The sequence below is a fragment of the Emydura macquarii genome, unplaced genomic scaffold (genome assembly GCF_026122565.2).
Source record: "Emydura macquarii macquarii isolate MOO-44397 ecotype Brisbane River unplaced genomic scaffold, CSIRO-AGI_Emac_v2 contig_1253, whole genome shotgun sequence".
Classification (NCBI taxonomy): Eukaryota; Metazoa; Chordata; order Testudines; family Chelidae; genus Emydura; species Emydura macquarii.
Window position 1 is genome coordinate 76,182,220 of NW_027131390.1, and position 27,811 is coordinate 76,210,030.

At 39.4% G+C, this 27,811-nt stretch overlaps 1 protein-coding gene across 3 annotated transcripts in view; it reads right to left on the bottom strand.

The window, feature by feature from the left end:
- Positions 1 to 27,811, bottom strand: part of UBR3 (ubiquitin protein ligase E3 component n-recognin 3) — a 184,666-nt gene that overhangs the window by 124,729 nt on the left and 32,126 nt on the right. For 2 of the 3 annotated variants that reach the window (XM_067549265.1, XM_067549264.1), the window contains exons 8-18: positions 24,743 to 24,971; positions 18,457 to 18,636; positions 16,583 to 16,716; positions 11,389 to 11,475; positions 10,727 to 10,792; positions 10,522 to 10,611; positions 9,251 to 9,379; positions 9,106 to 9,158; positions 8,101 to 8,234; positions 5,858 to 5,945; positions 5,025 to 5,164 (exon numbers count right to left, since the gene is read on the bottom strand). In XM_067549265.1, the coding sequence (XP_067405366.1) occupies positions 5,025 to 5,164; positions 5,858 to 5,945; positions 8,101 to 8,234; positions 9,106 to 9,158; positions 9,251 to 9,379; positions 10,522 to 10,611; positions 10,727 to 10,792; positions 11,389 to 11,475; positions 16,583 to 16,716; positions 18,457 to 18,636; positions 24,743 to 24,971 (1,330 nt within the window). The remainder of the gene's footprint in view (positions 1 to 5,024; positions 5,165 to 5,857; positions 5,946 to 8,100; positions 8,235 to 9,105; positions 9,159 to 9,250; positions 9,380 to 10,521; positions 10,612 to 10,726; positions 10,793 to 11,388; positions 11,476 to 16,582; positions 16,717 to 18,456; positions 18,637 to 24,742; positions 24,972 to 27,811) is intronic. The other variant, XM_067549266.1, reaches the window with a different exon arrangement.

Genomic DNA, 27,811 nt, shown 5'->3' on the forward strand with positions numbered 1-27,811 from the left:
AGAGTCTGAGAAATTGTGATGGGATCTAAATGAACTTTGATCGAGTTCAATAATAAACATGTGGTCTTTAAATTCAGCAGGTAATCAAGGATGTGAGCCAAAAATGATTTGAGAGGAAGTGTAGCTTTATGCTTGTACCAAGCCTGGAAGGGTTTCTATTTCTGAAGGTATGTTTTCATTGTTGTGGGCTTTCTGCTATTAAGTAGCACCCTTTGAACTTCTGGAGAACAGACAAGTTCTATTCCAGAGAGCGATCAAGAAACCATGCTTTGAGATGAAATGCTGTGAGACTGGGATGGGTGACCAATCTTGATTCCTGGGTAAGAGTCACGCTCAGAGTAAGCTGCAGGGACATGTGAATTAGCTCTAGGAACCACACCTGTTTCAACCATGATGGTGCTACATGGATGGCTACTAGATTCTCATCTCAATTTGTTTAGGTAGTTGAGAAGTAGAGGCATTGGAGGATAAGCGTACAGCAGGACTCAAGGCCACGTAATGATCAGGGCATCTCCCATTAAGTTGTTGCTGTGCCCTTTCCTTGAGCAGAATTGTCTGCACTATGCATTGGATGGAGTAGCAAAGAGATCTACCTGTGTATAGAACCTCAGAGAGATCTCTTGGAACACCTCAATTTTCAATTCCCACTGGTGGTTGATGCTGAAATATCTGCTGAGGGAATCTACCACTGTATTCCAAAATCTTAGTAGATAAACCGCAGAGATCTGTATGCAGTGTGATATGCACCAGTTCCATAGTTTTACAGATTCAGCACGTAAGGACCGGGATCTTGCTCATCTCTTCCCATTGATGTATTACATCACTGTTCTGCTGTCCAGCATTTCCTGATGGGGTGGTCCTGGATATGTTGTAGAAACTGTTGGCAAGTTTGATGGATTGCTTTGAGCTCCAATACATTGTTATGAAGGATTGCCTCCTGAGAAGTCCATTTACCCTGAGGTGTGATGTTTTGGACGTGGGCGCCCCAACCTATAAGGGAAGCATCCTCATGAGAAGAGGCTGTACACATGGAACTCTGACGCACACCTTTTGTGGGTCCTTCCATCAGTTCAGAGAATCAAGGATCTTCTGAAGTACAGACACTCACTCGCTTGATGAGACTGTGTTTGTTGAGATGTAGGTAGACAGTTCTCAATCATACTTGAAGACACCAAAAGTCACAAACATGCAGACTGCCGTGTGGACCAGAAGTTGCAGGCAAGCCCTTGCAGTGATTTGTGGACTCTGTTGGATTGCTGAAACAAGATTGGACATTGTGGTGAATCAGTCCCTTGGTAAGTACGCTCTGGTGGAAGAGAAGTCAAGTGGCCTCAATTAAATCTATATGTTGTGTGGGTATTAGGGTAGACTTTTCCATTCTGAGGTAGAAGCCAAGAGAATGAAACAGAGACAGGGCCTTTGCTGGTTGCTGTCTGCTTCAAGAAGCGAGAAGCCCTTCAAGAGCCAATCATCCAGATAAGGAAAGATGATATGCCCATTTAATAAAGATAGGCTACGTGGCTGACAGAACTTTGATAAAGAAACTTGGGGCAGTGGAAAGACCAAAGATAGTACGTGATCTGGGAGTGGTCCCTCCCTATCAAAACACAGACATTATTTGTGCAAGCTATGAATGGCAACATGAAAATAAGCTTCCTGAAGATCGAGGGAAACTAACAAATCTCCCAGATCCAGATCGGGAATTATTGTTGACACAGTCACCAGTTTTAACCGTTGGGAGCAGACAAAGGTGTTTAAAATCCTGAAGTCAAGAACTGGTCTCCACCAACCATTTTTCTTTAAGATGAAGAAGTACCGAGAATAAAACCCTTTCTGACAAAGTCTGGTGGGACAGGTTTGATTGCCCCCAGAGCTAGACAGGATAGTACCTCCTGCATAAAAAAGTCTTTGTGAGAAAGGTTCCCACAGACAGACTGGGGGGAGATGGTAAGGAGCTGAACTGGATGGAATAGCTTATAGAAATCACCTCCCGGATCCATCCATCTGATTTGAGGAGCTCCCAGAAAGGTGGGAATGAGAGAGACACACTCCATAAAGGTGGAAGGGGAATAGGTGCAATGCAGGATCTGGAGTGGGAGTTAGTTTGTGAGCTTCAACCAATGTGTCAAACGGATGTTTTGAAGACGTTGGGAGCTGAGTGGTTGCTGAAGAGGAGGGCCCTCTCTTAGGGGAATTGGGCTTCTACCTGAGGGGTTCAGCCAGTTTCATGGGCTAACAATAGACTAGGAGAGATCGGTGAACTGTCTGCAATCTGCTGTATTTTCTTTCTTTCTTTCTTTTTATTTTTTTTTTTTTGCAGATAGATAGATGCCCAGAGATTGTAGTGTCACCCGAGAGTCTTTGAGAGAATGCAGAGACCTCTCCATGGCATCACTAAACAATTCTGAACCTTCAAAAGGAAGATCTTCAACCATATTTTATATTGCCTGGGGGGAGGCCAGAAGACTGCAGCCAGGAAGCTCAGAGCATGACTACTGCTGTAGCCATGGAACATGCAGCTGTGTCAGTGGCATTTACTGAGGCCTGGAGAGAGGCTGTGGCAACAATCTGAACCTCTGTAATGAGGACCTGAAATTGTTCTCTCTGCTCCTAAGGAACGTGTTTAATAGAAGATGAAAATTTTGAACAGACTGTGAAGTCACACTTTGACATCAGGCTACTCTAAGTCACAAGAAGGCCAAGAAGTAACTCTGACAGCCCAAAAGGTCCAATGGTTTTAGGTCCTTATGAGATGGTGTTGAACAGAACCAGTGTTGCTGGCAGCCTCCACTACCAGAGAATTGGTAATCAGAAGGGAGGAAAAAGTACCCTAAGCCTCTGGGAAGGATGTACTAATTTTTGTCGGCTTGTTTACATGTGGGTGGGACAGTAACTGGAGTTTCCCACGCTATGTGTGCTGGAGTAAGCAAAGCTTCATTGATGGGCAAGTCAAGGAATGTTCAGATTCCTAAATCTCATCTAATGGGACTAGCAAGTTGTCTGCTACCCTTTCTATGAGTTCTTGAAATGCCTTGAAGTTATTGGGGTAAGATGGCAAGGGAGGCATGACAGCCTCATCTAGTGATGAGGAGGATTTGTGGGAGGGTGGTGTTTCCTCCTCTTCCACTGGTTCCTTCTCTGGAAGGACTGGGGGCATTGGTTGATATTCCTAATGCAACCTCTTTGGGGATGGAATCAAGTAGAAAGGATTGTCATTGGGAGCTCACAGATTCCAGTAAGCCCAAATTTTCCATTCAGAAGACCAGAATGAAGAGGCTGACTCAGAAAAGTCTCCATTATGAAAAATATTTTTAAAAGGGTACCTCCAGAGTTTAATTCTCCAGTGTTTTCCTACCAAAAGTTATGGATTTCCTATCAAACATTCAGTAGATGAAAAATAAATGCTTTTGGTATTTAAGTCATATTAAAAAGATTTCAATGGTTTTCAATGGTTGTATATATGCCTGAGTTTATTTTACAGAATTATCATTTTCATGCTAGCAGGCAGAAAGCAAGATAATTGAGAACATGAAGAAACTCATTTTGCCATGGATTCAGTGTAGAAAGCACAGTATTTTGAACATCAGCTTTATGTAAGTTTCTACATATATATGGTTTTAAAATATCTTTCTTCCCAGAGTACAGAGATTTCAAATCACAGATAGCCTGCACCAACACCCTAAGAAATGGTATGTCTCTCTGTCCCTCTTTCACCCTGGTATTCTCAGACCAGACCACTGTGTCAGAGGGCTGACAGGTTACAGTGCACAGAACAGGCTATATAAAGAATCGTCAATGTATGTTCTGGAACAAAGCAAATCAGGAAAGGTGGAGAGATATAAGCACACCATTTCCCAGGATGAGAAATTCTTGGACAGTCTGGCAATAAAATTAAACTAGTTTACAACAGAACTACTTTCAATGATTTTTTAAAATATATTTTGAAACTCCTTAAAATTAGTATTCAAAATCCAGTGCTTTGCCTATTTGGATGAGCAGAGTAAGTTTCTATCTGTTCCAATTTCTCTTGATCATTAATAAGAACTGTCTTCAAAAATATATCTCTATGTTTTTTTTTACGAAAGTGCAGTTATTTATGGAGTTAAAAAAAATACTGGGCTTTTCTTTTAGCTTTAAACATGAACACATCACTGAGCACAATTCTACGAGTGCATCAATACAAATCTCAGTGAACAGTATGCTTCTCTGGAGTCTTCATTTGCTGTTCTACTTAATTTTCAAGCAAAGAGAGAGCTCTTACATAGCTCCTTTTATCAGTAGCCCTCAAAGCACTTCACAAAGGAGGCCAGGATTATTTCCCCATTCTACAGATGGGGAAACTGAGGCACAGAGAAATTAAGCGATTTGCCCAAGGTCACCCAGCAGGCCAGTGGCAGAACTGGGAATAGAACCTAAGTCTCAGTTCAGTGTTGTATCCACAAGACCACATTACAAATCAGTTTGCAGTCCTCACTTGCATCTGTTAATCATTTTCAGTTAGCCTTATAGTAAATTACTCGAAGCCACTACTGCAATCATTGCAGATAGTTGAAATTTCCAAATTTGCAAGTAAATAAACAAATATACAAGGATAATATATCATGTATACATTATTCATTTATTTCGACAACTGTAATCTTATGATATACTTTACAGTACAGCAGCCAATAAAAGAGTTTGTCAAAGTAACAGAACCCACCTAAGAGTACATGGCTATTAATCTTCACTGAGGAGAGACCAAAGTTTTTTGGTGTATGAATCATAAAGTATGCTAAGCATCACTTACTGCAATTTAGCAAGATTCTTCTGTATTTGACTTTAGCATTGGCTTGTGATGACACATGCTTGCCTCATTGAGGCTTATGTTTGGAAAACAAGCAAAAAACTAATTTTACATTCATGCTTACTATGAGAAAACGGTGAAAACGTCAAAACAAACAGAAGGGATAAATAAATTATTTTTGCCATGTAAAGCATCTCCCTTCTATGTAACTTACTTACTAAAAAAATGTGAATTAATATACCTTTAGGTGTGTACATTCCTTGTTGCATAGAACCTCCAGGTTCAAAAACAGGAGCTTTAAAATCAGCCACTGCTGACAACATTGATTCAAAGCTTAAGCTTCCTGGAACAATGCCACTTTTGGGATTGGGGTTTTCTGGAATGTGATCTTTATGTTAAGAAAAACAATTGTTATCCAGGACTATTTAACAGCAGAAACATAGCACATCACTTAATTTACTTTTGTATAATGTTTTAACAGCTTCATGTAAGATGCTAAACTTTAGCGATGCTTTAATTTCACCACAAGAGGTCTGTATACTACAGCAGTTCCATGCTATGGAGAGAAAAAACATAATAAAACTGAAAAAATAGATTGTGAAACTACCATGATGTGCAGATATCATACTTAAGCACTCATATTATTACCTTATTATTGAAAACCTCAATCTACTTTTCACCATCCCTGCCTTTAAATTATTGCTGTCACTTACTGCACGATGTTTACTATTGGGACTGCAAGTTTTTTAGGTCAAAGATCATGTCTATTTTACTTGTCTGAGAAGCTCCTAGTACACTCTGAAGACATCTAAAATGTATTGCACATCCTCATGTGTATCATTTTCATACAAATAATTAAGGGAGGACTAAAGTACTGAAGAGAATTTCATTGTCTTCAACAGTACATCATAATCCAATGATATCTTCCCACAGCTCCAAAAGTTTGAGGTTGTTATAGCGAGCAATCTCAATGGAATCAAACACAAGTTTTAAAATTCTGCACAACACAAATTTCTTCTATAGTATAAGTTACACACAGAAATCAAAATAAACAAGTTAACAGACTCCAAGGATATGAGATCCAGTAGTGAACTATGAGTCCTGTCGTTCATACAGAGCTGGGCTACCATCTCTGCTCTGAGGATCTCGTCATCTGTCATTCCTAGGACAATAAAAATAAAATTAAATACCCTGTTTAAGTTGTATGAGTAAAGAAAAAGTGTATACACAGGCACACGCTTGTGTTTAAATCTCAGTAAGTTGCACGCTAATTACAAATGTGAAACTCAACAGTTTGATATCCAAATTAACATAGCTACATTCTTAAAATTACAATTCAGATTTCCAGTTGATTCCTAAAGATGTCCACAAGAATTTAGTAAACTATACTTATTTTCTTATAAGAGTGCCCAATATATTTAAACTTTATGTAAAGTAACTGTTCACTGATATTTCTGAAGACATATGCTGTTATGAAAACAGCCTATTGCACAGGAGACAACACTAAAGCATGTTTTCCAAAGACACTATTGTAAAGCACGGTAATAAATAAAGCTTAATAAAATACAACAGAATGCAAGTTTTAGCCAGGATTTTAAGTAATTATTTGGGCCCAATACTGCAAACCTTTATGCACACTCTTAACTTCATACACGAGTAATAATCATATGCATAAATATTTGCAGTACTGGCGTTTAATTCATTTTTCAATTGCAATATCAAAGTAACTTTATTCTGTGTTAAATATGGTGTATTTTTGAGAGAGGGGATGGAGGGATGGGGCAGGAGAATATATCAAAACAAAATCACATGGAAGGTTGCACAGTCCCTATGTCCCTAGCTGAATGTTTGGAATTTATGCCACTGAAACAATATCAAATTAGCATACTGCAGACTTATTGTACCAACTAGCACATGTTCCTAGGTCAGTAACATTAGAAATGCTGAAAGGTGTAATGACAAAGCTAAGTTCAACTAGCTCTCAGTTCAGCATAATTCTGAATAAAGATCAGTGTTAGTAACACTAAGAGTATGTCTATACTGATGGCGGCAAAGTCGCCGCTTTCAGATCGATCTTTCTGGATTGACTGAGCGGTCAGTGTAGACCGGCTCAATCGATCAGGAAGTCGACGCTTGTAAACCACCCCCTCAAGTGGTGTAGCGCTGCATTGACGGGAACACAGTTCCCGTCGGCGCAGTGCAGTGAAGATGCCACGCAGAAGGGAAGCACAGCAGTCACCGGGAGTTACGCAAGCTACTCTGAATAACTTGCATAATTCCCGTCGACTGCCGCCGAATCTCCAGATAAGTGTAGATCAGGACCAAGATATATCTACAGGACTTTAACGGGGTAGATCCCTTCCCTCACCTTGTTGGTGCAGAAGGCCCAACAGACAGCATAACTGTTGCATAGCTCGCAATTGGGCGAAGATGTGGGGAGTGCATGCAAAAAGACCAAATGCCACAGAATGTGCTCTGAAAGGGTAATTTGTGCAAACCTGCAGAAGTAATTGAAGGAATGGGGTGAGGCAAGCGGATCCAAAGCAAGAGGAGCTGCAGCCACGGGGGCAACAAGAACTCTAAAGTTTTACCAGTTGCCGAGTTTTGCATGGCCAGGGGAAAAGGCTTTGTACAAGACCTGAATTTTGCTCCAGGTTACTGGAAAAGATACTTTGTACATCATTTCTATGACAAATTAACAGAAAATGAATATTCACAAAGTTGAGTATATTGCACATTTGCATCTTCACACATAATTTTTGAGGTGCCCAAGTGGGAAATTCAAGCACTGACTGGATAATATCATATTCAGTTTAATTTGATACAAACAGCAGACACCAAGTCCTTTACATAAAAATAACATAATACAATAAAAATTCAGTTAATAAGAAAAGTCAAAGTTCTGACAGGAAAATAAGAAGCTCAATCATAAGAGATTATTACAAGTAGGAGCTTGAGGATTTGCTTATTCAAATACTAGTATTGAAATTTATGTTTCAATATACATCTGGTGATCGTGTATATAAAAAAATTTCAGCCACTTATTTCTTTCAAGAACAGGAATGGACTGGATTGTAATGAAGGAAAAGACACTGTAACCTGTGCTGTCTATTTCTAGTTTTTTGGATGGTTAAAATGAAGCAACTGGTGAAACTGAAACCAAATTATAAACATAAGGAATGACCATTTGATTGTATTTAATAATTTTACTTACTCTGCTACAGGATAGCTTTTGAATGCCAAAAGATCTAAAACCAAATACACATAAAAATTCCATGTTACAGTAATATTTGTGACTGGATAGTTGTGATTCTTACCTAAATGTAAGCGAAGACTCAAAAGAATGACGAGAAATGTTAAGGCTCCTTCCAACATAGATCTTTCATGTTCTGAATCAAGAACTGTATTCTGATGCTGAGATGCCATTGTTAACAGATCTACCACCTTGAATCTACAGAACACAGAGCAAAGTTAGAGTCCTCAGTTCTTCCATATTAAGAGCCTGATGCTAAGAGGTGCGAAGTACCTATGACTCCTACTGAAGCACCATTCAGGATCAGGCCCTAAAGGAATACAAAATAAGATGCATATAATCTAATTAGAAACAAACCCTGAAGTGAAAGGCTTTTTATTTTCAGAAAGTGTATCCTTATTTTCGTTGTACTCCTTATGGAACTGATCCTATTTGTACTTCATATTCAAATACCTGACATATTTATAACAACTGAACACTCGAAAGTAGGCTAGTTGGTATTCACATTTATGTCCTGCTTTTCTTCGGCCATGTCTACACTACAGCAGCCCAGCAACAGCGCTGCAGCTATGACCCATGTAGCATAGACACTTCCTATGTCAGCGGATGTTTTTCCTTTGACACAAGTAATCCACCTCTCTGGAATAGACCAGGAATAGACCAGGCCTTCTCCTGTAGAAGCAAGCAGACTTCTTCACTGCTATTACTTCTCCCTTTCAGTGTGGGAGTTCCCAAATACTTACACACCAGAGTGTGCAACACTTCTAAAACTGGAGAGCTTAGAAGTTTCAACTCTGGGGTTTCATAAGCATATTGCACACATTGGAGTGCAACTCTAAAGCCAGCCCTGAGTAAAAGGGAGAATGAATGAAACTGTCACAGTAGAAATAAAAAAGGTATTGTATTAAAGGAAGCGCATTCCTCCACCCGGGAAGAAAAAAAAGACAAAGTGCTGTGGTGTGAGAGGGATTCAGCAGGCATGCACCTTTTCCCCCTTCGTACATTTCAAATAGTAAGTGGCAGAATGCCATATAGTGGCATTCATCCTATCCCTGTGCTTTGACCTTACCTTTCAAAAACTGATGAAATAAAGTAATCTGGGTCAAGTCTAGAAGCACAGACCTGTAAAAACAAATATAGTACATTCACTTAATTCATCAGTCTTTAATGTTCTTAAAAACACAGTACTTTGGTTCATAGAAACTATAACTTACCTGTAATAGGTAAATGTCAGGATCAATCATGGAGTTACAAAAATGAGACTGCACATAAGTCATTGCTTGTCCTTTAATTTGTAGACCATTCCTTACCCACATGTTACTATGGATTTCAGAAAGGCTTGCCTGTTTTTAAAAAAAAAAAAAAAAAGAGGATTAGCTAAAATAAATATTTTGCAAACAGTTCAAGGAAATGTAGCTATTCAGTTGAGTATGGGTTGTCAATAGCCATACCATCAGCTGTGATCCCCTCAAATCTCAAAATAAGCAGGGCTGGACCATGTTAAAAGTTGGATGAGAGTCATCCCAGAAAATACCCATAAATTTGCAAAAAATTCAGTTGGTACCAGTATGTGGTTCTCTTTTCGCTGAGACAGTACTGAATCCATGTATGAGGCATGATATTAAATTACAATGTTGAATGAGATTTAAAACCAAGGCTTTGATCATTACAAAGATACTGTGCTATTTTTTTCAAGCACATTAACCAGGTTTCCTGCCCAAATTCAAAGTAATATATTTATATTCCACCAGAAATCTGTAATACATATACTATCCTCTACTCTAAAAGGAGGTTGCATTTCAGGAAATGGATGGGTAGGCAAGTGAAAAGATCCATGATTCTTTATCCTTAAAAATAAATGAAAATGTAAAAATGAGATGTGTGTCTTATAATAGATTATCAATGATTACAACTGTTTCTCTTCATCTCCTAATTTCGATATATACATAATGTTAAGTGTAAAGCGACAGGCAATAAACCTTCCCATTACTACAGGAATAAAGGGTCCTCACAACCCAGCCTCTGCATTCACCCCTGCATATTCTGCATCCTCAATTTGTACATATGAAAATCAACTGCAAGCACAAATTCTTGCCAGCACAAATATGTACTCAAATTTGGGGGTAGTTTTTTGAAAATGTGATCCTAAATACTAAGCATAGTTCCCAGCAATATTAATGCCTAGGGCCATTGTATGATGTCAATAGTGCTTTAAAAATTAGTTCTCTGTGATTCTAAGAATTACTTTTCTAATTGTATTCCTTCAAATCACTATAAAACTGTGCTTAGAAGTCATAAACATTTCATATAATGTAAGGAGTTGTCACCTATGTTAATTTTTGTATTACTCAATTAAGATGTTTTCCCACTGCTGTTCAGACATTTTTCAATATACTTAAACTATTTGGACAGGAACGAGGGAAAGAGATAGCCATCCTCTTTGTATTCTGTACATACAAACCAAAGAAGCAGACAGGTACCATACCTGAATCTGAAGTGGATGAATCATTAGTTTCATCAACATCTCCTGATCTGGTAAAATAGAATCTAGATCGAGTTCTTGGCATTTGACAGCCTACAAACAAAACGGAGTATAAATTTTACTGAGAATGTAAAGGAATTATTTTTTCAGACTAAGAACAGACAACAGTTTATTTTCTTATAGAATATGGTAACAAATGCATGCTTACCTTACTCAAAAACATAGCATAGTAACGATGTAGTGGCAAATGAAAAGTAACCTGGTTAGGAGCTGGCTGCAATGAGAACAATTCATTATACTTTTTTGTAAGAATCATACAGACTCTATCATTGCATCTGGCACATCCAATGCTGATGGCTCTTTCACATTAGATCTCTCTAATGTTACTGCATCTTTCCCCCTGCCAATGCTTCATCTCCCTTTGTCCAAACAGTTCCAGTTATATCTCTTGCCTAGCCCCTGGAATGTTAGTTTCACCCCACCTGGAATCAGAGCAATCTCTCCCAATACACCAGAGCTGCCCACACCCTAGGACTTCATAAGAAATGGAGTGCAGAGAGGCTTTGCTTTATCATTACTACAGCCCTCCACTGAACTGCCTTGGAGTGCTCTTACGGCATCATTTGGTAGTCTGAATGAAACATCACATGAATTAAATTGGTGGACACCAGCATTCTTAATGATATATCATCAAGCCCATGAATTACAAAGGTTTTAACAAGAGTTGCATTGTTTTTAACATGGTAATCCATTTGTTACAGGACTTAAAATGATAATTTTCCTTCTCCTTTAAATAATAAAAACATTAACTTTTAAAGTATTTTTTAAGTTTAACGAGACACTTTGTGTAAATATATAAAGGATGCACACCTCATCTAGAAAGTTGATAGCATCAAACCAGTCCTGAAGTGCTTCAAGGCAATATCTAACAACGTTTCGCGTGTACTCTTGTGTCTCCTGCAATAAGAAATATCATTTTACATTGCATCACGATACATTATGCCACACTACTCAAAAATAGTTTTGAGTAACAGTTTCATTAATACAATGGGGAAAGTAGTTTGTTAACTAGTATGATGGTTTAAGGATTTTTTCAGTTCTTTCTATTCATAGTTTTAAAACAGAGCACAAAAGTGAATTTGCACAATGTTTCTCTTTTTATTTAAAAAAAGTTCTCTTTTCCAACACTGAAAATTAACATTAACATAACAGTTTTTTAACGATTTACTGGTGGCAGTCATGGTCCTTCTCTGCATTAAGGTTCTCGCAAATTCATCAATAGTAGGAGCACTAGCATAACACAGCCTAGAATGTTTTTGCCGTTGTGTTATCCAAACCTTTTTGAGCTGCCAAGCTGATGTCACCCTCTCATAACACATTCAGACAATTTTATAACATTTTCATTTTATTATTTCAACCCATTTACTGGGTATTGAATTACATTTTCCTGCCTGTAATTCCTCGGACTATCCCTAACACAGAGGCCCCCATCTGTGGGAGACATGGCGGAACATTATGGGGGGCATGACGGGGCCTGGGCCAGCGCCCCGGGGGGAGAAGGGGAGGAGAAGGAGCGCCTCCCAACCCCACTCTGCTCTGGCTCCAGCCCTGCCCCAGCCTCAGCTCCACTCCCAGCCTCAGCCGCAGTTCTGCTTCTGGCCCTGCTCTGGGCCCTAAGCCCATCCCCTGGTTCCCGGCTCAGCCACCGCTCCGGCCACAGTCTCGGCTCCCATCCGCTGCCTCACTCCCAGCCGGGGAGGGGGCGGGGGGGCGGGGAGGCGGCGCAAGGCACCACGTAAAATGTTTAGGGACCACTGACCTAACACCTTTCTAAAAATAGGTAATTAAACATATGCTGCAATCCAATCCGTTGTCCCCCCCGTCCCACCCTGGTATAATAGCTAATTTAAACGTTTGTTCAGCCACTTGATTAAGGTCCTTTGAAATTCTTATAACCAACACTATTTGGTTTTGGTGGCTTAATGTTGTTTAATTTAATCAGTTTGTTTTAGCACAGAAACAGGAAGCTGTGCATACAAAGAGATCTTTCATGCACAGATCCTGGAAGAAATTACTACCCATCCAATATTCTAGTCAAACGTTTCTACTGCAGTGTCTTTAGGGTTTAATAAACTCAGTGCACATAAAATCCAGTGCTCTCCACTAGATTAACAAACAGAATGAATGTAACAACAGTGAAAGTATAGGAGTCATTTTGTTTGAGATTAACCATAATCTAGTATCAAAATATATAATGTTCTCACATTGAAATACATTTATGTTCAATTGCATTCCTCAAAGTTAAGGCAAGATAGGCTATCAAGTACTGCCCTGTGCACAGTGGTGCTGGAACAATTTGTGCAGTGGGGGTGCTGAGAGCCACTGAACCAAACTGTAAACCCTATAATGATGGAAACTACTTCAAGACAGGGGATGCAGCAGCATCCCCAGCACCTCTAGTTCTAGCACCAATGCGTGTGCCAGGACTATTTTTTTAACCCTGCTCCCATCCTGCCCCGCAATACCCACTCCCATCCACTCCCACATTGTTTCTTAAATTTTTATCCCACTTCCAACCACAAAAAATTTAGATCCCACAAATCCCACAAGTAAGAGATTATTTAGTAGCCTGGGGGAATCAAACAAAAACAAAACGATTGGTTAATATATATTTTATATATATTAAAAAAAAACCCTGGAATTCAGACACAATTTTTACGACTAAAAGAATAAAACAAATCTTGCTTAAACCACATTGAAAAAATACTTTAAATCCTGTTATAATAGACATCAAATCTCTTTCAATCCCTCGCTTAAAATTTAAGTATTAAACCTTTTTAATTAAAAAAGAAAGAAAAACTTGCTTAACATTACTGAAATTCTATTTATGACAAACTGCCTAAAGATTTTATGTTTTCCCATAAATTACCAGTCTGGTTTTTTTGCCCACCTAATACCAGCCACAACAAAGTACATTTTACCCACCCCTGCTATTATAGCAGTGGGTTCTATGGGACCTCAGTCCAACTGCAGGGCTCTACTATCAACCTCAAGATGTAGGGTCAGAAGCATGCAGGAGAAAAAAAAAAAAAAAACACAACTAGTTGTCACTTAAAGAACTAGCAAATTGCAGTATAGTATTCTGGGGGCAATTTAGCCTCAAAAAGTGAGATTTAATAAAAATACCTTAATATGATTTACAAAATGAAAATGCCTTTTCAATAGCTAATTTAAACTTTCAGAATATTTAGTTTACTCAAATAAGTCATTTCAGTGCACATTTCAATCCAGACATTACTGTCCTATGAACACTTACATAACTCCTCCTACTTATCTTGGAAAGTAGTTTAATTAGAAGATTGATATTTATTATTCATAATAAATGATGATGAGGCAGAAATGTAAAAGTTTTCATGCCTCAAGTATTCCTCTCAATTGAAGATTTGCATCTTCTATTAGTCTATCCTTGCTTGACATATAATAATTGCATACTGTAATTATGAGAAAAATGGACATCATGCAAGAGATTTAATCTCATGTAGTTAATAATCCAAATCTTTGATTATTTGAAAATTATGCACAAAACTGTAGTTGTTCTATTACTATCCCAAAATGTCTATTTACAGGCACAAACAAGAAACAACCAATATTATACATCGCATTACAGCAGACTTAGTTTTCTCCAACACCGCAGTATAATCAACAGAGTTGTTCAGACACATCTATCAACCTATATCCCATTACACTGTAACCTCATTCCTAATAAAGTCAGTGTACACCCAAGACCTCTACTCCCAGTTCTGGAGACTATAACTAAGTAACATCAATCTTATTTAAACGGGCACTTCCAAGGATTTACGAGAATGCTGTTATAGAGGTAATATTCTCAGCACTAACAGGCAGAGCCTGAGATGCCTGTTGCTTGCCCATATAGAATATCTTTGTTTTCACTAAAACAATGCTTCTTTCAGAGAAACAAACAGTGGCTTTTCTCTCTTCCACAGAAACAAGTCTCCAACATCATCATCCTTATCAAAGTTGCTGCGAAGATGTTAAAATCACACTGGGGGTGTGATATTCATATACATTTCCTCAGTTTAAAGAGATCACTCTGTCAAACTCATAAGCAGGACTCCTATACATTGTGCCATGCGGGACAGAAGTTACTTACAGTATCATTCAGTTGACTGACAAAGATAGTTCCCCAGGCCTGGGTACAACCCCAGAGTAATAGACACCAACCACAAGGACAGATGTTGGTGCCAAGTCTCCTATGGCCTACCTTGTCACTAGTAGTATCACCTACCAGAAAAAAGCAATTGTTGGTGCACACATTACAAAGCTCCTGCCATTGCTGGCTTCCTCTAATGTCTGGATAAACCAACAAAGGGGAATAATTTGCTTTTTTTAAGCCTCCTCATTTGAAGTACAAATAAAAAAGCCTCAATTTACCTAAACAGAAAAATAAATCTCAATATACTCAGATGAATGTTTCTGGCAAAGCTTGTCCTTAATGATCAAGACAAAACCATGAGACCATTTTAGCCGGCAGGTATTGACGAAAGTCATAATTTTGTTTCCTGATAAAGATCTTTGATGCTGTAGCACAGCAATTTGAAGAAAGACAACCCTTCAGCCATGGATACTTTCATTCAAAAACTCCTCTTTGGTTTGTTTCAAAGATCTTCCAAGTGAAGATTTGAAGTCATCACTCTTTTCTCCATCTGAATGACTGGCCAGAATCCAATGTAGAGAACCTGGCTGTGATGCTGGTTGGATAGGGGGACCTTTATGATACTACTGAACATCAATATTTCAAAATTACAATAATTCATATGAGATATGCCATATCAAGTACCGTTAGAAAGGTTATAGTTTGCTAAGGATGGTTATATTGTTTATGTGTATGTATCATATTTGTATTGGAAGTTATGGATATATTTGGTGTAACTGTATTTCAACTTGTGCTGTGTTTCTGGGCGACGCCCCAGACAGGATGGCAGCGGCAATAAGCTGCTTAATGGTCTATTAAGGAAACTTACAGAAACAATGGGCCTGGCGAGAGAAGCTGGGGCTGGACCTGATGAGTCACCAAGACTTACTCATGTGACCCTGGACTCCATCTTATTTCTGTAAATTTCCACAAGCAGCATGGCAAAGGCCAAGGGACATAAAAGGCAGCTGCACTATATCCATTTTGACTTCAGTCAGTCTTCAACTACCTCTGGATCAACTCATATGCAACTGAATCAGTGAATCAAAGGACTGAGACCCTTCCGGGTACTGGATGTACACCAGAGGGGCTATACAGCCTGCAAACTCCACAATTTCTACTGGAAACCTGATATATATGACTTTCCAATCATTTGTATGCATGTGATTGCTTTAATCATTTAACATTTTTCTCATAGTTTGTTTCTTTCCTTTTATAATAAACCTTTAGTTTTAATTACTAAAGGATTTGCTAGCAGTGTGGTATTTTGGGTAAGTTCCAAACTTATATTGATCTGGTAATGTGGCTGACCCTTTGGGGTCAGGAGAATCCTTAAATAACTGGTCTCTTTACTGGACCTAGTGGCTGATTGGGAGCCAGAGACTGAAATGCAGTAAAGGGGGCTGTGTATATTTTTATTTAACTTCTTTATAACCAGTGTGACGAATCAGAAGCATTGTTTGTGGCTGGTTGGGAAGTTTGACTTCAGTGTCACCAACCAGTGATAGGAGAATCTGCTCTCCTTTTGCAGACTGCCCTTACGTTGGCATTTTCAGGTGGTCTATCCTAGGCACAGATGGGTCACAATGGGTATAAACCTCTTTTATAGGATTTGTAAGTTCTGTTCAAATAAAGCTTGTTAGTTTCAAGAAAACAAAATACTGGCTGATGTATTTTTAATCAACTTCAGTTTCATATACTGTCCAGAAAGTAACACTGGAGGGAAAACTGACATATGACCCTAAAATCCAACCATCTGTAAAATTTGCTGAGACTACAAAAAGGAAAGTTAAAAGAAGATGTTTACTCTTTTAAAAAGAAAGTAAAAATGAAAAAAAATGTTAGCTTTACCCTGACTTTGCAATGTGATAGCAATCCCCACATTGGCTGGGCACAGGCTTCCAGTTCAGCAGCAAACGCAGCATAGTAGGTCTGTGATTCAAACTCCACATGTTCATTTAATTCTCGCTTATTTAAATTCATACCTTAAAGGACATAAGCAGAATTATACAACAGTGTATTTGTCTATCATTAAGTGGAACTTAGTATTTTTTATATTATACACACTTACATATATGCACATCTATACAGAGAGAAGATATCCATGCAGTGAGTTTCAGAGGATGTCCTCACTTGTACCTAAGTAGCTACAAGATTAAGGATTTGAACTGAGGAGAGACGTGGTAAGTAATCATTAGGGTAGTGGCCAGAAAAGTTTGGCGTTAGGCTAGCAATTCAAGCACCAGTGCCGGCTTTACGTATTCTGCCGTCCTAGGCAAAATAAAAAAGTGCACCCCCCCAACCCAAGCAGAAAAATTTGAGTATTTGCAGTGGTGCAGGGGCTGTCATTCTTGTCAATTTAAGAAAGCCAGGGGCAGCTGGAGCCTGGCTCTGGGAGGGGATGGGGCGGCTGCTGCCCACTGCCAGCGGGGACACAGGCGGCTGCCGCCTGCTTCCTGGGATGTTGGTGGCTGCCGCCAGGGTCTCAGCTGCGCTCCGGGGCTGGGCGGGAGGCTGCTGCCAGGGTCCCAGCTGCGCTCCAGGGCTGGGCGGGAGGCTGCCGCCAGGGTCCCAGCTGCAGGCCATCAGCCACCATTTACGTTTTGCCACCCTAGACAATTGCCTACTTCACCTCTGGCTAAGGCTGGCTCTGTTAAGCACCCAGCCTGAGAAGGCAGGTGAGCTGAATTGGGCTCCTTTTAGTCTCATCTCCAAATTAATCAATGAGAATTTTTAAATTGATTACAAAATTTTGGATCTCTCCATAGAAGTAACATGCTTTCCATTATGCAAATATTCAGGGAAAAACAAATCAATAAAAAATCCCCCACGTTTCCACATGCTTATACACAGAAAACATCAAGTTAATTTTCCCCCATATTGAGTTTAGAACTTTGACACTGAAACATATTTCTATCAAAGTCATAACCTACGTTGTTAGTACAACTCCTCCTTGAGAACTTTAGCAATGTGCAACCAAATGCACTTTACACAACCCCTCTGTGCCTGATCTACATGGGCTAGAGGTCTGTTAGTGTTCTATCTCCAAATTCTATCATTTTTACTCAAGCTTTGAGTTCTGGAGGTCCTCAGTTCATGCTTTGAGCTCTGAAGAGCCTCAGCTGCCATGATACAAGTTGGGGCTTGTCCAGAATTCAAACCATGGTGGGACTCAAACACTTGGGACAAGTTTCCCTGACCAGAAGAAATATGTAACCCACCAGTCAGAGTGTATTATGCATTCCCTGGTGTGTCTAATCCACAAGGGATATCTATTGCAGATCTCATCTTGAGACCCTACTCTCTTTAGCTCAAACCGTAGAAACTAATGCTTTTAGATCTTGGAAGTGCTTGGTTCAATGCCTGGTGTTGGCCAATATGTCATTTGTCACAATTGCACCTCAGAAGCATTTAATGCTTTTAAATGTTCAGCCTTTACTTCTCATCAGTTGGCATTTCTGAAACAGATCATTTTGGACTTAATTCTTTTGGCCTGAGTAATTTAAAATAAACTATCCACTTCCAGAAATGTGTACCAGATTAAAAATGAACATGCTAATGGACTAAATATTTATATACATGGGGGTGTAAGGTGCATACTACTGTAAACATTGTGCCACCTTTGAAAATTTTTGCTTAAATACAGGAAAGAAAAGATTTGAAATTAGGCATATTCCAAAAAAGGTGTTGATAATCACTAAATAAGAAAGCTAAAAGCCACATACCTTGAAAGAACGATACAAAATTCATCCAAGTTACTAACAGATCATGATCCTCCAGGAATTTCTTAGCCACACTTTGGTGTGAAAGGATATTAATAAAATCACTAACAAGTGGCCAGTAAGTATTATTCTTTAGTAGTGCTTCCCCGCAGTTCACTACAACATGTAAACTGTTTTCTTCATCTAGGAAAAAAATTATAAAAAAATCCCATCATGATTTTTTTAAAGAAAAAATATAGTAACTACCACAGTGAACAATTAAAAGAATCAGGATTTAAAAACAATTATAGTGTGTACAGCACATGGTAATAAAGAACTATTACTTATCTGATAGCAACCGTTGTTCTCCAAGATCAGGTCAGCTGTGTGGATCCCGCGCTAGGTATACATGCCCTCCCTTTGTGCAAGATCAGAATCTAAATAGCAGTGTCTGTTGGGTTATGCCTGCACTGCACATGTCCCTGTGCCCTGCCTTTTTAGAGCATAAAAGGCATAGCAGTTGCAACCACTGCTCAGTTACCGTGCTAATTTAGAATCTCAGGTAAAGAAAATTCCAAAAAAGGAGAGAGGGAGGGCAGGTTGTGAGATACAAGCACAAACACACACCTCAGCTTCTCAAAGAATCAAGGTTACTAGAAGGTAAGTAACTTCGTTCTTCAAGTATGTGTCCATGTGGATCTCACTGAAAGCGACTAATAAACAGTGCCCCAGCTGGATAGTGGAACTAAGGAGTCCTAACTTTCACCAACTGACTGATGATTGTAATACAGCCCTATCAAAATTGGCATCTGACCTCATGGCTAGGACAAGAGCATAGTGTTTAACAAACATCAGGCACTACTCTAAGAAGCTGCCTTGCAGATTTCAAACATGGGGATGTTTCTAACAGAGCTGACCAGAGAAATCCATTTTACAGAAACTTTCAAAGTTTGTTTACACAATGGAACATTTTCATGAAAACAGTTGTGAGAAAATGTCCGAGACCAGAGAGAAAGAGAACATGTATATACTGGCCTCATTTATGGGAGATCCAGGTACAAATTCCAGATGTGCCTGACTGAGAGGAGAGTTTTTCATTCCTGATCACTCTGAATCCCACCTTGAACCCCACATCCAGAATGAGGACCAGAACCACCAGGCGCACGCAAGTGAGAGAGAGACTTCCTCACTCCCACACACACACACACACACCTCTTCCCCAATGAAAATGTTGTCAAAACCAATATGTTTAAACAAAACAGCCTATTTCAGTGAAATTTCATTTAGTCAAATATGCTCCAATCAGCTCCAATTTCTAAAGCATGTAGAGGAGGCAGTTTGTGCTCTACGAGAATGGAGCTTTGATATTTGGAAGAAGAGCTGAACAGCTGATTGGCAGCCAGCCCTCCAAGCTCACTTTTGCTGCTCTAGGGCTGTGAGGGGGGCAGAGGAACAACCACTGCAGGGGTCCCTGACTCTAGTTTCCCCATGTGTCCACAGGAGGGAGGTGCAAGGGTTAAGGGTGAAAGGAGGAGTGCAGGGATGAGGGGCACAGGAGGGGGGTTCAGAGATGAGGGGCAGAGAAGAAGGTGAAGTGCTTTCCGGCTGCCCAGCCAGTGCTTAGTTTGTGCCAGGGCTGAGCCCCGACATCTTTTTCAGTCACTGCAGGGCTATTACCTGCCCTGAATTGCGGGACTTGGTCTTAGATGTCTTCCTCAGGACAGCTGATTTTCTTTGAAATATTACACTGTAAAAACATTAAATCATCCACAGTTTCTGGCTTAAGTGAAGTACGAGTCTCATTAAGTATCTGACCAGAAATTGAGAAGGCTCTCTCAGAGGGTGCACTGGATGCAGGGATGGAATGCACAAACCGTGCAACTCGACTAAGAAGGGAAAGTTGTGCTTTGTGTTGTCTCCACCACTCCAGCAGTTGGACATCTTCATTCTTTGTCAGCTTCAGACTGATACACTGACACTTCCTCTTCATCACTTCCATACTTGCCATCCGAATCCTCAAACTCTGTAAGTGACCATTTTGTCTCCTTTGGTGATGGTGTCTGTGTAGCTGACCAAAGAAGCATGAGATTTATTGTAGGAAAATTTTTCTCCTGCAATGAGACAAGCTTGTTGATCTCTTGATAAACTTGTCTTTCCTCTTCAGTGAAAACTTTCACGACCTTCATTCGTGGGTGCAGGAAAACCACTACACTGTGCATAGGCTTGATTTCAAACTTTTCTATGAGACATTGCAAGTCTTTGGATTTGAGTTACCTTAGACTATCTACATCAGTGGTAGAAGGATGGAAATGCTTTTTCAGCCTTTCATTCCAAATGGGCATCAAGTGTGGAAATGGGCTGGGATGACTGCTTTAGCACATCTGGTGCTTCCTTGAAGGGCTGCAGGAACTTATTAAGATGCTCAAGGTCTTGTGGTCAATGCTATCAATGAGCTGATTATCTCCCTTTCCCATCAAAATTTCATATATTATGTCCCCCTGCTCCTTGATTGTCTTAAACATGAGTAGTTTCCTGTTCCATCGTGTTTCTACATCTCCTTTCAGAGACTTTTGCAGTCTACTTTGAAGTCCAGATCTTCTGAAATAGGTAATGAGATTCCAGCATTCCTGGATCAGTTCAGTTACTGCCTCTTTCTGGTTTCCAAGTTTGGTAGTGTGCTCAAGTATGGTATTTATAATGTGTGCTGAGCAGCTTATTCGCACATAGGATTTGAGGACTGCAACCACTTTCACTCCCTGGTCCATAACGAAAACCATCTGGTTGGTAATGGTGTGTACAGCAAATCTTCTGAGTGCCTGAATAACAGCCGAACGAATGTTCTCTGCAGTTCTGGTTTCCTGTTGTCAATCTGAGTCACACAAAGCACCCGCTCCACCATTCTGAACCTTTCTGGCTCTATGTAATGAACAGTTACTCCCAAATAGACAACCTTTCTGCAATCACCCAGCTGCAGATTGAGGATTACCCCCCTCCCAATCTACTGCGTCAAGAATGGTTTTCAGCTCTGTGGAGATTTGTTTTCTTTATTCTTCTGCCACAAGTGCAGCACGCCGGGCTAATGTGGAATGTGGCATTAGCACACATGCATCCATTTCCCCATGTTTGGCACCCATGTTAATCAAACATGCAAGGAATCCCTTGCCACTGACTACCTCGAAAGGTCTTATGTCTGTCGCTACAAACTTCAATAATTTCTGAGTCACAGTTGTCTTCATGCCTCGTGTGATAGTGATGCATTTCTGGGTGAATATCTTCAGCAAACTGGGTCCCAGTTCTGGTCTACATTTATGTTTAATTACGTTTGAAGTACAGGTTTTATGGCTACTAAAAGTACAGACCTTTTTGCATTTGACACATGCAACACATCCAGCCACAATATCTCCCCTTTTCATCAATAAGAAATCTGAATGTATTCCAAATTAGTGATTTGCCTCTCTCATTTCCCTTCAAGCTGTAGGCACCAGCACTTAATTTCTTTTCAAATTCCTTCTCCATTGACCAGTCCATTGACTTTTCAAATACAGAGTTTGGAAACTTTTCTGGCAGCAACTGGCAAGGAAGTGCAGAGAGGGTGACGCAATGATGACTTCAATTCGTGCTGAGAAACTGACAACGCGATAAAAAAAGTGAACTCTCACCCATATTTATTAGCATAACTGGGGTGCATGGTACACTACCCTGTGACAGCAGTGATGATGGGGCTGCTCTAGCCCCTGGGGGCTGACTCAACCAGCCATTGCTGGGAGGGCTGACAACTTTGGCAGCCCAGGGGCCAGCCGCCCATCAGCTGATCGGCAGCTGGAAGCAGGGGGAAGGGGAGAGCTGGCTGCTGATAGCCGCCGAAAAGCTGTTCAGAGCCCCCGCTGGCCCAATCAGCTGTTCCTCCACCTGGGGCTAGGCCGGGAAGCCAGGGCTGCAGATCAGCTGTTTGGGGCAAAGCAGCCCCAGGCCTGCTGTTAGTAGAGCCTTGAGCAGATACAAAATTTGTATCCGCATCTGATCTACACTCCGCAAAAATGGATCTGCAGATATCCACAGATCTGCAGGGCTCTACTATTAAAAATATGTCAGAAGACACTCTGAACCTCCATCCAACCAAGGAGAAGATCTACCAAAGCCATGTCTATGCTCCAAACATGTGTGTGCCCAGATTCACAAATATCAAGGAATCCAAGGCATTTCTCTCATATGGAGTTGGCTTGCCACAGACTTCTCAATAGTTTTAAATTCCAGAAGTGAAAATGAGATATTGGCCGAAAACAGAAACAGAATTTTTGAGCGCTTGTCATACAACAGCTTCCATACTTGAAATTGTTAATCTGCCCTCTCCTAAGGTAGGAGATGACAATCTCTACCAACAATTAATCCAATTTTAACTTACTCGTCTTCACTGTCTCTAATACCTCAGTAATCAACAATGGTCTAAATATCAAATCATGGCAACAGCCACAACAGTAAGCAACCGTATGCACAATTGAAATCTAAATCTGCCTATGTCAATTACAGTATGCACAGATACAGAATGGGGGATGCAAAACGCTTATATGTCAAAATATAAAAATACAGTAATTAAAACAGCTGTTACTGCAAATTAAGAGTTTCCTTGATTTATTAAAAAGGCAAAAAATGAATCTTCATGTTACATGTCCAAAAAATATTCTTAATGATAAGCTTTAAAATGCTTCAGTGTCGTCAAATGCAAATTTGTTGTTTTCCTTCTACCGCCCTTCCCCCCATACAAAAGAGAGCTTAGAACACACAAGAATTAATTGTTTGTCCCCCCCAAGTCTTTTTTAAAAAGTTATTAAAGCAGTTCCGGCAACCATGAGATTATTTCATTATAATCACTGGTAAAACACTTTTTTTTTTCTTTTTTTTTTTAAGTAAGTCATCTTGGTGCAAGACTAACAAAAACATAATCAAGATTTTCTTCAGAGTAAGAGCGTAGATCACGATCAGTCTACAGTTGTTCCGATTATCTCCACCCCACCCAACAATGGCAAACATGGCACCGCTCTAAAAGCAGGGAAAGTAGCTTTTGCAGAGCTTCTAGCAGGTGATTCCCTAAGAACATGCAGTTGCTTGCCACAGCAGATACCAATCATCAGGTGAGATCCTTACCACCTGCTCCAGCCCCATCTACATATGGTAAAAGGGTTGGAGCTGCATAAAGGAGCACTAAAAATCCCTGGTGCAGCTGAAGGAAGAGTCCTCTTGCGCAGGCATTGCGGAAGTCAGCTGAAAGACTCCCTTATAAGGACCCCTCGCAAGCCTTGGGATAGGAGGTATACTGGGGTGGGGCACATCATGCAGCAATGTGGAGATTCCAGGCAGCACTGCAGCCCATAGGGGTAGCCAAGAATGTGCCATAGCTCAGAAAAGGTTTCTAGGGCTCAGCCTCTCCACCCCCTGAACAGCCCAGAAGCAGGAGGTAGCTTAAAGCTACCTTATCTTCACCTGCAACTGGGCTGCAATTTCTGGCACAACACAGACTCTTCCCCACCGTGCTTAGACGTGATTAGTCTATACTGACCAGCAAGAGTCCTAGGGATGTTCAAACACCACCTAGTTTTTGATAATGCAGTGTAAACTCTACCAGTACATCTCTGGTCTAGCAAAGTCATTTAACATTTGAATTGGCAATGGAGAGACTAAAAGACATCAGCATACACAATCAATTCAGGGAGTAACATTGTTAGCCAAATCTTTTCAAGTGATTTATTTGGGGCAGGGAAAAAGTAGGCTCTGTGTATTCACTAATGTGTTTATCCTCTGTGCAGTATATTAAATTCAGGTCTCTACTCTATCAAAATGACAAGTGTCTAAAGAGTAGAGTTTGTGAGGAGATTAATCACATTCTTAATTAATCATATCATGCACTGAAAAAGGCACTCACAGGGAAGGAAAATTAGAAGGATTTAGAAGACAAGTGATGTTTCATGAAAGACTTTGAAGAATATTCTGTTTAATAAATAAAATCTCAATTTATATGTAGTGTCCTTCATTCCAAAACACAGCACTTTATGAACTATATATATGGAATCACTTCATGTGGCTACCTCAGAGGTGAAACACTCTGTTGTTTTACATCATGCTACACTGTAGTTTTTTTTTTTTTAAAGTGTAAAATGCCAGTGCCATACTAAGTAAAACTATTCTTAAATTTTCCAAAAAGTTTTATGGCATCTAGCTCCCAGTTCTGAAAAATTAGGGGCTAAACTCAACAACAGATTAAACATTCTGTACAAGTCTCTTGTTTGATATTAATGAAAACAAGAATTCAACTTACCTTGCAACTCACTTTTAATAAGGCAACTTTCCATCATATATAATAGGACAGTGACCATAATATCCAACAGTTGACATTCTTCTGTCACTTGACGTGCTAGCTCTTCATTGCTGAATAACTGAACACTGATATGCACAATTCTGTTAGACATGGTGTCCGATTCATGGCTTTTCTTCAGTGTTTTCATAATAAAAGCATAATGCTGAACAAAAGTTTTAGTAAAAGCAATCTGCAAATTTAAAAATAAAGAAAGAATTTTAATATTACAATAGTTATATCTCCTCTTTTTTCAGAAAATGTATTCTCAAAACATACAATCAATATTGCAGAGAAACATCAGATTTATCACTACAGATCAAAACCAGTGGTCCATATGACCCAATATCCTGCTTCCGAGGAAGGTGCAAGAAATCTCACAATGGAATATCCTGTCCATAGGGGAAGTTTCTTCCCAACCTCCATCTTATATAATTGCAACTGTTCTCATTACCCACGTAAATGACTCATCTTTTTCTTATATCTTGGTTCTTATGGCTGAACCCTTAATTGTAGCCTAACTGTTCAGTTGTAAAAGAAACTAATCTAATCCTACTAACCCCTCTTAATAGCAAGATCTTCTAGCAGTGGGTTCCACAAGCCAATTAAACATTGTATAAAAAGTCATTCTTAGCAGTGTTAAATTTGTTGCCTTTTCTACTGGATAATGTCATCTATTTGTAGTATTTCTAAACTTGTAAACGTTATGCCTGTTTTTTTATTTTTCCTCATCGGGAAGTATTTCTATTACTTCAATTTTTTCCCCCATGTATGGATCCCAACTTTTTCTTCCAGAACTTTTTCCAGATAAAATGACCAGAAATTAACAAAGTATTCAAGTTGAGAGTGTACCACTGTTTTAAGTAGCGGCTATATTAAAATTTCAAGACTATTATTCATTACTATTATTATTTTTACATTCTAGCATCATGTTTGATTTTTTAACTGCTGCTGTACATACAGCAACTGTTCTCACTGAGCTGTCTGCAGTGTCATCCAGGTCTTTCTCATAGATGGTTTCAGTTAATATGGAGCTGCAGTGTATATGAGCAGTTCATATTATTTGTCAACACTGAATTTCATCTGCCATTGTGGTTTCCCATTCATTTATCTTTGCTAGGTCCCTCTGGATTCCTTTAGCGCCTTCTCTAAGTTTGACTATCCTAAATAATTCTGTGATATACAAAGGTTTCCTACTTCATTGTTAATTATTGATCTGGAAAAAAAGCAGTTTAATATATTGAAAATACCTGTCCTAGTACAGCTCCTTGGGGTATCCCGCTATTAACCTTTCATCATGTTGTAAACTGACCATTTATTTAATACTTCTGTCTTTTAGCCAGTTTTTAATTTATTTCAAATTTCAAACTTAAATGCTACTGCTGTTCTAAACTACTACCATATGGACTTGCTTAGTCTGAAGAGATGAGATAATGCAAGCTGTCTCAATGATGAAAGAAAATCTTCAACTCATGAGCTAAAATCCCACATCTAGTCTAAAACCCATCCTCTGCAAGTATTAAATCTTTCCGGAATATATAGTAGGCATTTAAGGCTACCTTTAAGCCAATTGTGGCTTCCATGGTCTGAGAATATAAATCACTACTTCACTTTACCTATGTCTGTCCACACTCTGAAATACATGGCCCAATTTTATTAGAGCACTGCAGTTTGCTCCTTTTATCAGAACTATGCTGTGAGGCATAAAGATACCATAAACAGAAAAACCCATAAAAATCCCACAGAATAAAGTCAGCCCAGAGTACAGGATGTGAATGGAGTACACTGTGCTTCAATTATTCTCGGCTGGTGGATGGCCCACAAAGACCATTCAAGCCAAAACATAAATTAGAGTAGATGAGACTGTATTCTGCAGGAATAAAAAAAAGAATCTAGCCTTATTAGAGAGACAAAGTAGGTGAGGTAATATCTTTTAGTGACAACAGAAGTTAGTTCAATAAAAGAATAACTTTGCAATCTTCACCATCCCATTCCCTTCATATGTTGCTGTTGTTACATCATGTGTACTAAACTGCTAAGCTCCTTGGGACAGGGTAAAGCACCAGTTCTAGGGCTTTGCAAAACAAGTAACAGTGGTTTCCTCCCTGCAGAAGATTTCCTCTGTTTGTCCAAAAAACAAAATCTGAACAAACTTTGTTTTCTGATTTCCTCAAATTTGAGGAAAGTAGACACTTTCTGCAAAACATGTAATTTAGTCAAAAACCCAATATTCTTCCAAATATAAGTTTGATGAAAAATATTTGACAAGTCTTACCTGAAACACTTCAGGTGCTACAGAGATAATAATGAACAATGTTCTGCTTCCAAAAATCATCGGTTTATACTTAACACTTATTGAATTAGCAGATATCAACAATAGCAGATATTCTTTCACAAAAAAGATGCTGAACCATGTCATTTCTTATAATCAGATGAGAAATGAGTTATTTATTCCTTTGCTTATTATAGATGGCATAGATAAAAATGCCTATAGTTAAGGTTGCTTGACACTTCCAAAGAGATTTTAAATCGCTGCAGAGACTGAGGAAAACCCAATTACAAATTACGTAAAGCAAACTCATTTTTAGCATAGAAAAATATTGTATTAACACTTCCTCCTGTCACAAGAATTACATGCATTGGTCCTTTAGCTGAACTGGCTCTTAAGAGTCTATGAACAGTAACAAAATCTCTCAGGAGCAGAGGTGTCTTCCCCATCCTAAATGTCTGATGTCTAAGGAAGTGCAGGGGGAGGAAGAGGAGGAGAAGGAATTGTTGATATTGTACCTTCTCCAAGACTGGAAACTAAAATTGTGAGCACCTTGTAGGTATCTGCTCTTCAGAGAGCTAGATCTTACCAAGTCTAACAAAGCTTAAGAGCTAAAAAGGAAATAGCCAAAACAACAAAACAAAAACAATACTCTGGCTCTTGAAGGAATTTTCAGAACTGAATTATCCAGTCAATCTGTTTTGTTCACATCTCCTTCCATGTATTGTACAACTCTGGGCATAACAACAAACCCTCAAATAATA